At 40.2% G+C, this 17,199-nt stretch overlaps 1 protein-coding gene and 1 non-coding gene across 2 annotated transcripts in view; both read right to left on the bottom strand.

Annotated features, from left to right (window-relative positions):
- Positions 1-2,292: 2,292 nt before the first annotated feature.
- The window catches only part of LOC125494753 (uncharacterized), a 37,010-nt gene continuing 22,103 nt past the window's right edge, over positions 2,293-17,199 (bottom strand). Inside the window, exon 5 of the mRNA XM_048638537.1 lies at positions 2,293-2,517. Within this exon, the coding sequence (XP_048494494.1) occupies positions 2,293-2,517 (225 nt within the window). The remainder of the gene's footprint in view (positions 2,518-17,199) is intronic.
- On the bottom strand, positions 9,748-9,854 carry LOC125495289 (small nucleolar RNA R71). The gene has a single exon (XR_007271928.2). It is a non-coding gene; the product is annotated as a small nucleolar RNA R71 (small nucleolar RNA).

Raw genomic sequence — 17,199 nt, 5'->3', positions numbered from 1 at the left:
CTGTCCCAAATACTCTAAGAAAACGTACAGATACAAATATGTATGTATCTGCCTATGCTATCTATGATTTTTATAAGATTGGGACTGGCTTAAGAAGTGAATTTTTTCATTTTCTCTAATAAAGTTTAAGATTCAATTCTTATCTTAAGCACTTATTTGGAATTTAAGGAGGGAGGGGGTTGAGGATGTCTGGCTTATAATGGGTCTCTAGGTGGGGGTTCTGTGTGAAGGAACCCAGAAGAATTCTTCTTAACAATTTTTTTTAAAAAAAAAAAATTCTATAGTTTTTATGAGATGAAAGATAAACATCAGATGCTAAGGTTTTCTAAAGAGAGAAATAGTTCAGTCTTAAGAAAATGCAAGAAAAAAAATTCAATTTTTTTGCTCCTTCCTCCTCAAGAACACTAAGATCTTGCTACGTCTCCATCCCAAATCGGTATCTTTCGGCCTTTCTTCCCCCAAAATCTGACTTCCTTTGCTCACTGCCATATCCCAAAAGATCCCCCTCCTGATAACTTTTACCACTATTTGATTTCCCCAAAAGAACACTTTTTAGTCTTAAAACCCTAATTTTATTAAGTTTTTCCTTCTCTCTCATGGAAAAATCCGCTTGTAATGATGATGGGTCGATGGTCGGAACATTACACAAGCAAAGTTATCGTGAGATTCGTGCTAATTTCGTAGATTTTGGCTGCCTTTGCTATCTTATTAAAGATAATTATTCCCCAAAATGGTGTTTGCCCAATACAAATTCGAGCACCTTTCACTCTCTTCACAAACGTGTTTATCAGCTTCTCCGAAATGGCGTCTTCAGGAAAGCGTCACTTCCTTTCCCTCTATTTAATTTTCAGTCATTATTACTTAGTTTTGTTGTTTTTGAATGAATGTTTTTTGTTCCCCCCCCCCCGGTTTGTTTCGTCTTAATTACCTTTTCCCCTGTTCCTTGTTCTTCTCCTCTTTCTACTCTCCTTTCTAATTGTAGTTTTTTTTATTGTTAACTCTCCTGTTTCCCCCTTCAGTATTGGCAAATTCCTCTCACCTTTCTTCTTTATTGCACTATAAATATTGTTCCTTCCTCCTAAATATTTCCCATCCAAACTCTTCACTTGCAAATTCCTCCCTCGTTTCTCACAGTATTCCTTCTCTTCCTAACCTCGTCTTAATGTCTGACCTACATCCAAAATACTCCGACCTCGCCAAGTCCACTAGCTCTAATGATACATTTCCTCTTGACTCTCATAGGACCCTTTCCCATTCAACTACCACTATGGATCACAATCCTAGTGCGTCCGACCTCTCCCCTACCTCCATTCTTCCATCAATGGACGATAACAGTCACGATTGACCTTCCCTTTCCTCTGAACCTGTAACACCCCCAAAATCCATACACGTCTACAACTACGTCGCATCGACTTTAGGAGTGTTACCGCCGCGATGAAACGCAAGGCATAATAAGAAAGAACCTTAACTCAAAACATTGTCTAGAAAACTGAAATGCAGCGGAAATAAAAATGTAACTACAACTCGGGAATCATCAACGACCAATTTTTTTTTTTCAAACCACAAACCAATGCCTAAATTATAGTAATCTTATCGTACTTAATTAAATTACTTTAAATTCAAATACTAAAGACTATCCCCCGTATGCTCGATATCATGCAGCAGCACCAGTACACCTTGTCTGCTCCCCATTGTAGCATCAATGGTTCATCACAGGTCAATAAACACATAATAACACACAATCAGCTATGCTGAGTACATAATGAACCATTGAATGCATATAAACATAACAAAACAATAGTGAACAATCCTAAGTATTATTATTATTATTATTATTATTATTATTATTATTATTATTATTATTGTTGTTGTTATTATTATTATTATTATTATTATTATTATTATTATTATTATTATTATTATTATTATTATTATTATTATTATTATTATTATTGTTATTATTACTGTTATTATTATTGTTATATATATTAAAAGAAAAAGCTAACTATATGAGGTAACCTAGGAGTTTTAGTTTTTTATTTTTTATTGATAAGGAAAGAAAAACTTAGATAGACCCCCTTAATCTGTGGGCCAACTTAAAACATCTTTGCAGATGATAAGGAAAAAATCCACATCATAAGGAGGATAAAAAAAATCAAGAGAAGAGCGGTAATGACCCTTGCTTGCCATGAAGTCCGTCACACGATTAGCCTCCCTGAAGATGTGAGTTACTTGAAAAAAGGAGAAATGATCTAGATCCCGGGCTACATCAGAGATAATATTTGCTATTTCTCAAGGGATACGCCAAGACTTCCTGAGAGAATTAATAACCGCCAAGTTATCACCTTCTATAATGACCTCGGAAACGCCTTTGCCTAATGCAACCCTTATTCCTTCTCTGAGACCCCAAGCCTCAGCTTGAAGAATAGAGGGGGAGCTACCAAGAGCCTTAGCACCAGCTAAAATGACCTCCCCCATTTCATCACGAATAACAAAACCACACGAAGCTTTACTACACTGCAGCTTTGAGCCATCAAAGTTGAGCTTATGGACACCCGGAGGGGGGAGGGACCAACAAATGGCATCACCTTGACGAAGCCGCTTAGCCAAAAGGGGGGGGGGGAGACTCAGACATGTTCGGAACAAGGCGAGATAAACTGGATTTTGCCTTCAGCCAATTTTGAGCATACTTATTAATGGCAGCTGCTATGGAATAAGCCGAGGAAGCAGCTTCACGAAATACCACTTGGTTACGAAAGAACCAAACGAACCACCATCCAAAAGTGAGAAGGTTAAAGTCACCAGGAGGAAGGGAGGAGAAGAGGTGGTTGATGATCTTATTAAAGATAATTATTCCCTAATACAGATTTGAGCACCTTTCTCTCTCTTCACAAACGTGTTATCAGCTTCTCCAAAATTGCATCTTCAGGGAAGCGTCTCTTCCTTTCCCTCTATTTAATTTTCAGTCATTATTACTTAGTTTTGTTGTTTTTGAATGGATGTTTTTGGTTTTCCCCCTGGTTTGTTTTGTCTTAATTATCTTTTCCCCTCTTCCTTGTTCTTCTTCTTCTCTTTCTACTCTCCTTTCTAATTGTAGTTTTTTTATTGTTAATTCTCTTGTTTACCCTTTCAGTATTGGCCAATTCCTCTCAACCTTTCTTCTTTATTGCACTATAAATATTGTTCCTTCCTCCTAAATATTTCCCATCCAAATTCTTCACTTGCAAATTCCTCCCTCGTTTCTCACAATACTAGTTTTATATGCACGCGATGCGTGCGAAAATAAGTAGAAAATTAATTTTTTTAGGGGATGTAGAAAATTAAATTAATTGTTAATTATATTTAACAAATTAGGAATATTTGAATTGTATATGGTTTTCTTTTTGTAATGCATTTTTTATTTTTTAAATTAATTAGAGGTAGTTTCGTTTTTTATTTTTACATTTTTTTATTTTTTAATTAAAGTAAGTAGTTAGAATAGAGATATAGTGAGGGTAAAATGGGATTTCTAATATTTTGGTGTCCTATCCCTCTTCTCATATAGAATACAGATTATAATTGTTTTCATTAGATTAGTTGTTAAATACGTAGTTTAATTATTTGTGGGTTATTTTGTAAGTTTAATGTAAGATTAATGTTTAGTATCATTTTTTTAGCTGTTAATTTCTCTAAAGTTTCTATTTTCGTATTTATGGAGTAGTTTGTTGGTTAAGGTTTGGGTGAAAACCCAACAATGATTGATTTGGGTTGCTTAAATATGAAATTAGGGTATTTGATTGGACTTATTAATTGATTAATAGCATGATTATTATTTGCTTGCATTCCAGTTGGCCACTTGAATGTTTGTTTTATGGTTACCTAACTTTATATGCACGCTATGCGTGCGAAGTCGTTATCAATGTTGAATTCATTGTTAAATTATATCTAGTAATAATTTGGATGAAGAATCACTTACAAAGTTTTACGGCAACAATGAACTATTATTATGAAAGTAAATTAACATCTAGCTAAAATATTATATTCACTTACCTAATTTTCCTTTATGGTGTTTACCTAACCACATGCACTCCTCCGCCCAAGCAACATGCATCGCGTAGCTGACAGTCTAATACGATTCTATAAGTAAAAATCAAAGTGTAAATGACAATAATAATAAGCTCGGTATTAGCTACCTATGAACACAACATTATATTATTCGTAACACAATCCTTACCATTGTAAAATGTGTACAATTTATCATAAAGTTGCAGAGAGGATTGACCATAATTTCTTTGTCATTATTATTACTTCCTTCGTTTTTTTTACTCGCAATATATTTCTTTCATCAACTCAAATGCAATTTTTGGGTATGAGAGAGGTATGAAGGGGAAAAAGAGAGGGGCCATGTGATTAAAGAGAGACTGAGAGAAAGAAAAAACAAAAGTAAAAATTGTTTCAATTGATTAATTATTTTCCTTTTAAAAAAGTGTTGTAGGTAAGTATCTTTTAGCTACCTATGACTTACATAATTTAAAAGTTTGTAATTAGCTAGCCACGTTCAATTCATTAAATAATGTTATAACTTCTAATACTTGCTACAAAAACAAAGCCATAACTCCTATAAGTTAGATCTTATGAATACATCAATTGATTATTTATCTCTCTTTCCTCTTCCTATCTCTTTCTTCAAAGTCATGGAGTAGTTTACCCAAAGAAGAAAACAAAATGGTGATTTTGGATTTGAGAAAATGAACATTGCAGATTTGAATATTGGCTTTGGAGGTCAGTTTGAGATATGTGTTTTATTTTTTTGAATGCGAAAATACTCCAAAATTTTGAAGTAACGAATACTTGTGGGTTGTTATGAGATATTGAAGAAACCTAATTAAGATTGTTGCAGAAAATATGTGGAAAAAGAGATAAATTTCAGTTAAAGGGCAAAGATAGGATTTGTAATTTGTTTCCTTGAGAAAATGAAGTTTGATTCTTTGCAAATATAATTGTGATTTGTTTTCCTCAAAATTGAATTTCTATCAGTTTCTCAATCAGTTCTTCAAGTATCACATTGTCACCGATAAATTTTCTTATTCCATCGGATTGAACTTTGCTATTAAGAGATGCTTAATAATTGTAAAAAAAATAAATTTTGATTCCGTTAAGAAATGGTACTTCGGTTCATCATTAAAAGTGTTCTAGTTCTCTTGAAATTGTAGTTTGATTCACCATTAAGAAAATATGAATTTTTTTTCATCATAAAAAGTGAGTTAGAAAATAAGAGTACAAGAGTGTTTGGCTCTCTTGAAAACACATTGCCTTTTTTATTAGTTCCTCCTCTCTTTTATATATGCGTATGTCTTGTTTCATATCTTCTTCGGTTTCTTGCAATGCCACACTATAATTAACTGTTATTGGCAAAAAAAAAAGTATATTGAAAGGGACAAAATTGTGTAATTTGAATTCGTAGGTAAAGATTCAAATATTTATCAAACCCACTTCATTTAGATTTGATGGGACCATATCATATGGCTAGTATAAGAAGTAAGAATTACCTTTTGGGCGTTTGGTTTTGCTTTCCCTTATTACTCCTTTTGTTTTGATTTTTGCTCCTCTCAGTTTGATTAACCTGTATTACGAATACACTAATAATTCTCTATTATTAAGAATTATTTATAAAATTAAGAGCAAAGCGTAATATGATATAAGAATTACCTTTCGAATGTGATTTCATTTGTTACACTCCACTTGGTAAATTTTATGCTCCTTTATTTTGATTTGCTTCGATTACGTGGAACTTAAGGCACACCAAATAAATAAATATTATGATAATAATGTAATATTCTATGAAGAACAAAGCATTATAGAAATGATTTACCTCATTCTTGGATTTTGAAAAGGATAATTGTGTTTGATATTTCTGTGTATATGTTTGCAGTTAATGGAGGGGAGGAGATACAGAGGGAAGAGATGGAGAACTCATAAATTTTGGAGAGTTAGCGTGCATGTTGACAGTGTATTATGAGATTTTCCCTCCTAAAAAAGGGATTTAAAAAATACAGTTTTGAATTTTTGACATTTGAGAAGTTATTGACTTTTTTACGGTTTCTTTTTTTTTTTTGTTTTTGTTTTTCTCTTATTCTATTGGATTGGATGTAATTTGTTGTATTTAGTGAGGGTAAAATGGGGTTTCCATTATTTTGGTGTCCCCCCTGTCTTTCCATATAGAATAGAGATTCCTTCATTTCCTCACCTCGTCTTAATGTCTGACCTACACCCAAAATACTCCGACCTCGCCAAGTCTACTAGCTCTAATGATACATTTCCTCTTGACTCTCATAGGACCCTTTCCCATTCAACTACCACTATGCATCACAACCCTAGTGCGTCCGACCTCTCCCCTACCTCCATTCTTCCATGAATGGACGATAACAGTCACGATTGACCTTCCTCTTCCTATGAACTATAGGTGATTATTTTGGCCCGACCCGTTTTTGGGCAGAATATTTCGGCCCGCGGGCCGGGTCGGGCCTGACCCGCCGGTATTTTTTTGCTTTGGGCAAGCCAAAAACAACTTTTTAGTCTATTTTTTGGCCCGGCCTGTTGTGACCCACAAAAGCCCGCTAATTTAGGCCCGAAATAACGGATTTTGGACACAAAAATTCGGCACGAATTTAGGCTCGACCCGACCAATGGGCAAAATGTTTTGGCCCCGGCCCAACCCATGATCACCTCTACTCAGAACGAGGGAACTCAAGTGCTATCCCAAAGCTTCCAAATCAACCTACCCCAAGCGAAGCTGTTCAAGCTCCTGCCATAGCTGCTGACCTTTTAGCCAACCTTAACACTTCTTTTTTATTCAGAAAGCTTTAGGGTGACCCTATTCCCACCCCTACTATCATCAACCATCACCGCCGAGACTAGCAGTTTATCCATGGAGAGGTGGCTATCTGCCATTGCTCCAATATCTGGTTTTTAATTCACTTCTCAAACCTCCTTGACAAAGAAGATGTGTGGAACAAGCGCCCTTGGTTCGTCCCAGATTTAAACTTTGTTCTACTCCCTTGAAAACCTTTTTTAAGCCCTTCCACACCTCAATCACTCAAGTCGAACAATGGGTTAAGATTCCTTTCTTACCTAATGAATTATGGTCCATTAACCATCTCACCACCATCACCTGTAGCACTGGCCACCTTATTAAACTGAATCGCTTTACCATGCAGAATGATGATAAACCTTAGTTTGCTCAAGTTTGTCTCAACATTAATATTACCCATCCCGTTCCAAGGTCCATCACCGTGACTTCCGAGCACGACACCAGTGAATACTTTCTGTTTTACGAGGGCGTCTGATAAGTTCGTTCCTAACGCACTTTATGGCTTCCTTTTGGCTTGTTTTGGTTCCCTTTTTCCCCTTTCTTCCCTCTTTCTCCTCACTTTTCCCTTCTATTTCATTCACTTGATCATACTTGATCATAGTGACATTTTGCTAGATTTTCGATCTATTTTGATCGAACTTCTAGCACATATGCTTTCACCATGTTTGCTCGTGTTTTTATTGCAGGTATGACCCTTTTCGGGGCCGAGTAATGCGAGACATGGCTTAAAGAAACAAGCTAGAGGATGTGAGAGGCCATGAGGTGCGCCTAGAGTTCCCCCGCACACGTAGGTGCGCCCGCACATATCACTGGTGCGCCCGCACCACATCCAAATTGGGAGAAAAAGACAGAACGCACAGGTGCGCCTGCACCAGCTACTTGTGCGCCCGCACATTTTGACGGAGGAATTCAGGCTGAGGCAGAAGACTTAGGTGCGCCCGCACCTGACATGTGGTGCGCCCGCACCTATATCTGGTGCGCCCGCACCTGCCCATTTGTGCGCCCGCACCATTTGACGGGAGATTTTTACCATGAGACAGAAGACTCAGGTGCGCACGCACCTGAGGTCTAGTGCGCCTGCACCTTAGCATGGTGCGCCCGCACCTCATTATTGTGCGCCCGCACCATGCGTTCCGGAATAACAATTCACATCATTAAACCCTTTTGCGTTTGGAGTTTTTAGACTTACGCTTTCATTCTATCTTTCACACAATATTTTAGGGTTTTGTATTAGAGAGAAAACACTTTAGTTTTCATTGGTAGTTGAGATTAGTGATCATAGTTTGTGATTCCATTGATATTGAAGGTACTTTTCGTTCATCTTAATTAAAAGTTTTAGTTTTTATTTCATTCTTCCCGTCTTTGTTCTTGCTTTTGATTATTCTAGATCTTTATTCACTTAGCCCATAATTGCGATTTACATTAGTTTATCATTACTTAATCATGTTTAGCCTTAGATTAGTCATAGATTTATTGTTTAATTGCTTTAACTCCATGATTAGTGAGTAGTTTCATAATCTAGGGTTAGGGTGAAAGTATGAATTAGGGTTTTAAATATGTTGTTGATGTGATTGTGATGTTTAGAGAAGTTTATGCATTGATCTTGGTGTTTTGAAACCTTAGGATAGATATTGATCACATTTATACTTTGGTATTTAGATTTCAAAAGTTCTTTAATCAAATTTTGACTCTTTTATCATCCCTAAGAATCAACTTAATTTCTAGGCCAAGATATTGGGTAGAAATTAAGGGGATCCGTTATTAGGGGTTTTCCGAACTTATTAAATCTCTTAATCAATTGACTAAAGACCATTCGAGAGAGGATTCAGTTGATTGATTAAGTGATTATTCTTGAGGACCATTCGAGAGAGGACTCAAGTAATTTAAAGGGAAACTAAACCTTGCATAATCATCTCCGTACATCACAATTGTATTAGCATTCATTGGCTATTCTTATTCATACTAGTAACCTTAGCTCTAGTGTCTTTTATCTGATATTTAAACTCGTGTTATTTGCTTGTTCGTGCTATTAGTTAGACTTAATAGATACCAAAACTCTTTCAAACCCCCAAATACCCTTCAATTAGGTAGTCTAGACTTGATAGACTTTAACCAATCCCGATCGACCCTTGACTTGCCCTTACTACTCCTTAGTAATTGCTTGTTAGGACTATAAATATTGTTTGGAAAGCGGTTCTTAGTGCCTTAACGACACACTAAAAGCCTCTTATCAAAATGGCGCCGTTGCCGGGGAACTTGTGCTATTGATTGAAGTATATTTTAGTTTAGTTTGCTTAGTTGATTTTTTTTTATTTTCTTTTTAACTGTGGTTGTTATTTGCTAATACTCTGCTTAGCTTTGTTGTGTTACATGAGAAGAAGAACTCACGGTTCACCCACATTGCCTCTAGATCTGAAATCGACCGTACATTGCGAAAGCTTCGGAAGAATTTGGAAAATTTGACTTTGGGTTCCGAGCCTTCTTCACCAATCTCAAGTACATCAAGTGAAGTTGAATCAGAAATGGGTGAAGCAAATCCACAACTGTTTAGGGATTTCGGAAATCCGGGTTCCTATGTTCTTCAAGGTGGAATTCGACTCCCACCACCACTACAAATTTCAGCATTCACCCTCAGTATACTCGGATGGTGAAAGCAGAGCAGTTTTGTGGGGGTCAGATGAAGATCCTCTAGACCATCTCGACAGGTTTCTTGAGATCTGTGCCATGATAACAACTAATGATGTCTCTCCTGACTACATCAAGATGCATTGTTCCGGTCCTCTCTTACCGGAAAAGCAAAGTCATGGCTCAAGAGCTTGCCTGCTAATTCCCTCACTACATGGGAAGAAGTCACAATGGCCTTCTTGAAGAAATACTTCCCGGAGTGGAAGACTGCGGACATAAGGAGGAAGATCTCCTCATTTGAGCAAGAGAACGATGAGACACTTGCCGAAGCTTGGGAGCGGTTCAAGGAGATGATCCGTTCATGCCCACACCATGAGTTCAACAAGAATCTACTCATGCGATTTTTCTATGATGGTCTTGATCCGATTTCACGGGCCAACCTTGATGCTGGAGCGGGAGGTCAACTATCTAAGATCCCGCAAGAACAACTTGAGTCCACAATTGAGGAAGTGATCAAGAACTACTCATGGGTGGAAGACGAAGAGGTGCTCAACCAAAGAGCGGAAAGTTTAAATTGACCCCATGGATCAAATTCAAGCAAGATGGACCAACTCGACAAGAAGCTCTCCAAGATCAATCTTGCATCGTCTACTCCTTCACAGGTAAACTCTTTTTCTTGTGATATTTGTGGTGGTACTAACCATGATACTTCTTATTGTGGAGGTACCCATTCGGAGCATGTGGCGGCAATAATTCAAGAGGAGATGGATATCAAGGAAACCAAGGGTATAGGAACAATCAACAAGGAGGTTGGAGACAACCTCAACAAAACTACACCCAAGGATTCAACCAACCTCAACAAGGATGGAATCAACCTCAACAAGGGTACAACCAAGCTCACAACCAAGGGTTTGCGCAAGGGTATAACCAAAACCAAAACTATAACCAAGGTGGTTCCTCCTCACAAGGGTCCAACACTACCAAGCTCCACATCAAAGGACCAACAACCCAAAACCTCCCTCCAATCTTCCATTCCCCAAACAAAATCCCGAACCTACACCATCTTCCGATCCAACCTCTCTCCAAATTCTCCAACAACTCCAATCCATGAACCAAATTCTCCAAAACCATGAGCAAAGGTTTCAAGAGCTACAAGCCCACAACAAAATGCTTGAAACCCAAATTGCCCAAGTAGCTGAGAAGAATCCCTCACCCCCACAAATCAACTTCCGGCCAACCCATCCTAACCCCAACCTCCATCAAGCCAAAGCCATTCATTTGAGGTCGGGAACAAGTTATGCGGGTCCTAAGATGCCGAATGGGGAGTTAGAGGGATAAGAAGCTGAGGTTGTTGAGAAGGAGGATGGAGCTGAGGAAACTGAGAAAGAGGACGTTGAGGAGAAGATGAGTCACATGTTCAAGTTGGTGAAAAAACCATTGCCATCACCTCCACCAACCAAATCTATGTGCCTCCGGTTCCCTATCCTCATAGGTTGGTAGAGAGAAAGTTGAGTGACAAGTTCACTAAATTTCTTAATGTGATGAAGAGCCTGCAAATCAACATCCCATTCCTTGAGGCTATGTCTCAAATGCCAGCTTATGCTAAGTTCTTGAAAGAGATCCTCTCCAATAAGCGAAAACTTGAAGATGAGCTTATCTCCCTACCTTACCAAGTGAGTGCTCTTGTGCAACGAACTATGCCCAAGAAGCAAAGAGATCCCGGGAGTTTCACCTTCGGTGAAGATAGGTGATTAGAGCCTAAGGGTGCACTGGCCGATCTAGGAGCAAGTGTCAATTTGAACCCCTTTCTATTGCAAAGCACCTGAAATTTCCTCTTCATCCTACGCGCAAAACGATTCAATTGGCGGACCGCACTGTGAGAGTCCCTTGTGGTGAGTTGGAGGATATACCGATTCAAGTTGGGCATGTGTTTGTACCATGCGACTTTGTGGTGATGGATATGGAGGAAGATCCTGAGACTCCTCTTATTCTGGGAAGAGAAGCTCTAAAGACTTTGGGTGCCGTGATAAACTAAAAACGACACAATCACGGTTGAGGTAGCTAATGAGCGGGTGGTTTTGAGTTCTCTAAGACACTGAAGAGACCTATGATGGAGAAAATTTGCCGGGTAAGCCTAGTGGAAGATGAGGTAGAGACGACCATGAGTGTGGATAATTCTGGGGACGATTGTATGCTCACTTACCGACACCCTTAGCTTGGACATGAGAGGAAACGCAAGATGGCGTTTGAGGTTCTAGCTCATCATCCACTGATAAAGAGGAGTGTTCTAAGCCTCCTCCCAAGGTAGAGTTCAAACCCCTTCCCTCCTCTCTTAGATATGTTTTTCTTGATGATGCATGTACTTATCCTGTTATTGTCAATTCGAGTCTTGATGACATTTCTATATCAAAACTGATTGGAATTTTGCAAAAATATAAAGATGTCATTGGGTATTCGATTGATGACCTTAAGGGGATAAGCCCTTCTCTTGCTATGCATCGTATCCATCTCATCGATAGTAATGCCTCCTCCATCGAGCATCAGAGAAGGCTCAATCCCAACCTCAAAGAGGTTGTGAAAAAGGAGATCTTGAAACTACGTGACGCGGGAATCATCTATGCTATCTCAGATAGCAAGTGGGTGAGCCCGATTCACGTGGTTCCAAAAAAGGAGGCATGACTATAGTTGAGAATGAGAAAGGAGAAACAATCTCAACTAGGACTGTCACTGGGTGGAGAGTCTGTATTGATTACAGAAAACTGAACAAATCCACCCGGAAAGATCATTTCCCCCTTCCCTTCATTGACCAAATGTTGGAGAGGCTTGCTCGTCATTCACACTTCTGTTTTCTCGATGGTTATTCCGGATTCTTTCAAATCCCCATTCATCCGGATGACCAAGAGAAAACCACCTTTACTTGTCCGTATGGGACATTTGCATATCGAAGGATGCCCTTTGGTTTGTGTAATCCCCATCCACTTTTCAAAGGTGTATGACAGCAATCTTCTCTGACATGCTAGAAGATTCCATTGAAGTGTTTCATGGACGACTTTAGTGTGTGTGGTTCGTCTTTTGACACATGTCTGGTTAATCTTGAATGTGTGTTAAAAAGGTGTCAAGAGACGAACCTGTCTGAATTGGGAGAAGTGTCACTTTATGGTCGAGGAAGGCATTGTACTTGGGCATAAAGTGTCGAAAAAGGGTATTGAGTAGATCCGGCAAAGGTTTCGGTTATTGAGAAGCTTCCGCCACCGAACTCGGTGACGGGAGTTCGGCTTTCCTTGGACATGCTGGTTTTTACCGGCGTTTCATCAAGGATTTCTCTCAAATAGCCAAACCATTGACGAATCTACTTCAAAAGATGTTGATTTTGAGTTTGATGAGTCTTGTACTAAGGCTTTTGAAACTCTTAAAAAGCCCTTACTTCTGCCCCCATTGTGCAAGCTCCGGATTGGAGCTTGCCTTTTGAACTAATGTGCGATGCTAGTGACTTTTCAGTGGGAGTTGTTCTTGGGCAACGCAAGGAAGGGAGGCTTCATGTGATAGCCTATGCAAGTAGGACTCTGGATGATGCTCAACGGAACTATGCAACTACGGAGAAGGAAATGTTGGCCGTGGTCTTTGTTTTGACAAGTTCCGTTCCTACTTGACATGTAATAAGGCGGTGGTGTATACGGATCATTCTGCGGTCCGGTATTTGATGAGTAAGAAGGATGCCAAGCCTAGGCTCATTAGGTGGGTGTTGCTTCTTCAGGAGTTTGATTTTGAGATGAAAGAGAAGAAGGGGACGGAGAATGTGGTAGCTGACCATCTTTCTCGCCTCCCTCTTGAAATCTGGAGGAGATTCCTATCGAGGAAGATTTGAGAGAAGAAGCATTGTTCGCCATTCTGAAAATGAGGTTCCATGGTTCGTGACTATGCGAATTATTTGGCTTGTGGGATTGAGCCTCATGGTTTTATTCCCAACAAAGGAAGCGGTTTTTCAAAGAAGTTTCGAGGTTCTACTGGGATGACCCGCTCCTTTTTAAGAAGTGTGCTGATGGAGTGTTAGGGGTGTGTCCTAATCATGAGATACCTCGTTTTGCTCATTGCCATACTTTGGCATGTGGAGGACGGTGGAGCAAGCAAAACTGTTGCTAAGGTGCTCCAATGTGGTATGTTCTGGCCAACATTACAAAAGGATGCCCGGGAATTTGTGGTGGCTTGTGATAGATGTCAAAGGAGTGGTGGCATCACAAAGCGACAGAGATGCCTCAACAGAACATTCTTGAGGTTGAGCCGTTTGATGTCTGGGGAGTCGACTTTATGGGTCCATTCGTTCCTTCCTGTGGGAATGTGTACATTCTTGTTGCGGTCGACTACGTGACAAATGGGTTGAAGCCATTGCCTCTCCACCAATGACCATAAGGTTGACCAAGCTTTTGAAGAAGATCATCTTCCCTCGATTTGGGGTGCCCCGTGTGTTGATCAGTGATGGCGGTTCACACTTCGCCAAAAAGCAATTAGAAGCTCTATTGAAGAAATACGGGGTGAATCACAAAGTAGGTCTTCCTTATCACCCCCAAACCAAGGCCAAGTTGAGGTTCGAATCGAGAGGTAAGAATCCTTGAGAGGTGGTCAATAGGACACGAAAGGATTGGTCTTTGAAGCTTGATGACCCTTTGGGCTCTTCGCACGGCTTTCAAGACACCATAGGCAACTCCCTATCGCCTTGTGTATGGCAAAGCATGTCATTTGCCGGTTGAACTGAGCACAAGGCTTGGTGGGAGTTAAGGAGCTCAACATGGATCTTCACTTGGGGGAGAAGCTCGAAAAGAAAGGCTAGTAGAGCTGGAAGAACTTCGTTTTGACGCTTATGAGAATTCTAGACTATACAAAGAGCAAACGAAGAAATGATACGATAACCGGATTCAACAACGAGAATTCCGGGTTGGGGACAAGGTCTTATTGTTCAACTCAAGACTAAAGCTCTTCCCCGGAAAGTTAAAGTCCAAGTGGTCGGGTCCCTTCTCCGTGTTGAAGACTACTCCATATGGAGCTTATGAGGTTATGGATGAGAACGGTCCATTCTGGGTGAACGGTCAAAGATTGAAGCTCTACCATGATTCTCATGCCGTTGGTTCCATTGGTTGCTTGATTCTTCGCTCACCTGAGCGACTCTCATGATGGATGTATCCTTCTTAGTCTAGCTAATGACTTAAAACAAGCGCTACACGGGAGGCAACCCCTTTCTTTTCTTCCCTTTCTTTTATTTTAGATTATTATTTTTTTTCTTTTGATTGTTAGTTAGACTTGTGATCCATCAGCTGGCTGTGAGAGCTACTTTTAGACATAAGATTTTTATGAAAAATGGAGTGACAAAGGAGTAATTGGAGAAGGATGAATTTCGAAAACTCAGAATGGTGCGCCTGCACCAAGTTTTAAGAATGTTTTTGAGAAAAACAGAAGCAAACGTGCTCCCGCACCTCCTCGAGGTGCGTCCGCACCTTCAAAAAAAGAATTCGAAAAACATTATGGTGCTCCCGCACCTCCACAAGGTGCGCCCGCACCATGTTTTACGAATTAATTTGCGAAAAAACAGAAGAAAAGGTGCTCCCGCACCACTTCATTGTGCGTCCGCACGTGTTGAAAAATTTTGAATTTTTTTTTGGTGCGCCCGCACCAGATTTCAAACACATTTTTCAGCAGAAAAACAGAAGGATTTCTCCGCCCGCACCAAGAGGAGGTGCGCCCGCACCAACACATCTACAGATTTAGAGAAAAAACAGAAGGTTTGGTGCGCCCGCACCAAACGAATTCTGAACTTTTTTTTACGATTGGTGCGCCCGCACCTGAACGAGGTGCGCCCGCACCAAACCGGCTGGGCTGTTTTCTCAAATCTCCTTCATTATTTTCGGGCCTCCCTTCTCCTCTTCTCCTCATAATTTTCGAAAAAACCTCACACTCCCTCACTTTCTCTCTCTTCCTCCTCTCTAGATCCGGCCACCACGACCCTTTTCCGGCAAATCTCACCGGAATCTTCATCATCTTCCTCTCTACACCATTCAAGGGCACAAAATTGGGGGTTTTGCAAGGATTTGATTTCTAGGGTTTCGAAATTGGGGATTTTCATCTCCATGTTGGTAACTCTCTTCTAATCTTTGCTTTTTCATCAATAGTCTAGTAATTTGGAGCTCTAGTGTGTTTTCTTTTAGATTGCATGCTTGTTTTCCTTAATTTTTCTTGATTATTCATGAACTTTGCTCATATTTGTGTTGGATGATGTGGTGAACAAGTGCAATTTTATGTGGTTTGTGATAAATTCATAATATTCTGACTTTTTGTGAACTACATTGCATGAATTTCTAGTGTTATTGATTCTTGTGCACCAATTGTGGTTGATTTGGTGAATTTGTCTTGAAAGTCTCTTGTAAGTGGTGATACTCTTGCTTGTTAGCAACTTGTGGTTGCTACTAATTGTGGATTGGCTAGCTGGTAGATCTTAGGACTAGTTTTTCCTTCTTTTTGATTTTCCTTTCTTTTGTGTGTTTCTTTGTGTGGTTTGATTTTTCTTTTTGTGTGTTCTTTGTGTCGAGAGTCCGTCTTGTGGTGTGTCATTTCAGCAGATCATCACTTCTCCTTCCCCTTTTTTTGCAAAACAAAACCACTTTACCACCATGGGAAGAAGTAGTGGTGAAGGCTCCTCTAGGTCTAAAAGAGCAAAGACCGGGTCCTCCTCACAAGGACCCTCGTCTAGCTCTAATCCCCCTCCCCTCTATGCTGTGAAACTTCCCAATGCCGCTCATAAACAAATTTTTCAACAACTTTCTGAGCGCATGTTACGTCCCACAAAGTTCTATGACTACACTACCTGCAACTACCTTAACATCAAATCGATGATAAGGGAGATGGCAGGTAATGTCGGGTTATCGGACTTTCTTGACGTCCATGCACCTACTTATGATCAACTCACTCTCGAATTCTTGAGTACATTGAACATAAGTAAGGAGTCGGGCACAGGTGCTCTAGCTATTCAATTTCGTATGTTTAATCAAGCTAGAGCACTCTCCTTCGACGAATTCTGTGAGGCATTCGGGATGGATTCTCGAGCTTCCTGTGATGCCCCTTTGGGCACCATCTGGCAGGGATACAATGAGCAAGAATGGTGGGCCAAAATCACCAACGGCACGACTTCATTTCGGACGAATTCGTCCAAAGCGTCGGAGATCATCCATCTTGCTCTCCGTTACTTCCATAGGATGTTGGTTTACACCATCTTTCCTAAACAGGAAGTAGGACAGTTGAGGAAAGACGAGTTGCTGGTTCTTTGGTTGGCCACTGACGGGGCCCACCATATAGCCCGAATTAACTTTGTTGCGCTTCTCCTTCACCGACTGCAGGAGATTCGGGGGGGCACTACGATGACTGGGGAGATCCTTTGTGGTGGAATGGTCACCCAGCTAGCGTCCTACTTGGAGTAGGACGATGACCTGGCTCGCTTGGAAGCTAGCATGCCTACTGTTGGTCAGTCCAACAGATTGGATGGTGCCAGTCTGCAGCAGATGAAATTTCTGCGCGGTTACCAGAAGGAAAACTGCATTTGGCTTGTGTGGGGGAGGGCGACCTTACTGTTTTATAGGGCCCGACTTCATCTGGGACCTCCCTGCTAACGGCGAAAACCGTTGGCGGGTTCCCCCTTCCCATGACATCCCACGGGCTATCCCTGAGCCCATCCTTACGGAGCG

Source organism: Beta vulgaris, chromosome 2 (genome assembly GCF_026745355.1).
Source record: "Beta vulgaris subsp. vulgaris cultivar EL10 chromosome 2, EL10.2, whole genome shotgun sequence".
NCBI classification, from domain to species: Eukaryota; Viridiplantae; Streptophyta; class Magnoliopsida; order Caryophyllales; family Amaranthaceae; genus Beta; species Beta vulgaris.
The sequence above is the reverse complement of the archived record's forward strand: the minus strand, read 5'-3'. Positions and strand labels throughout refer to the sequence as shown.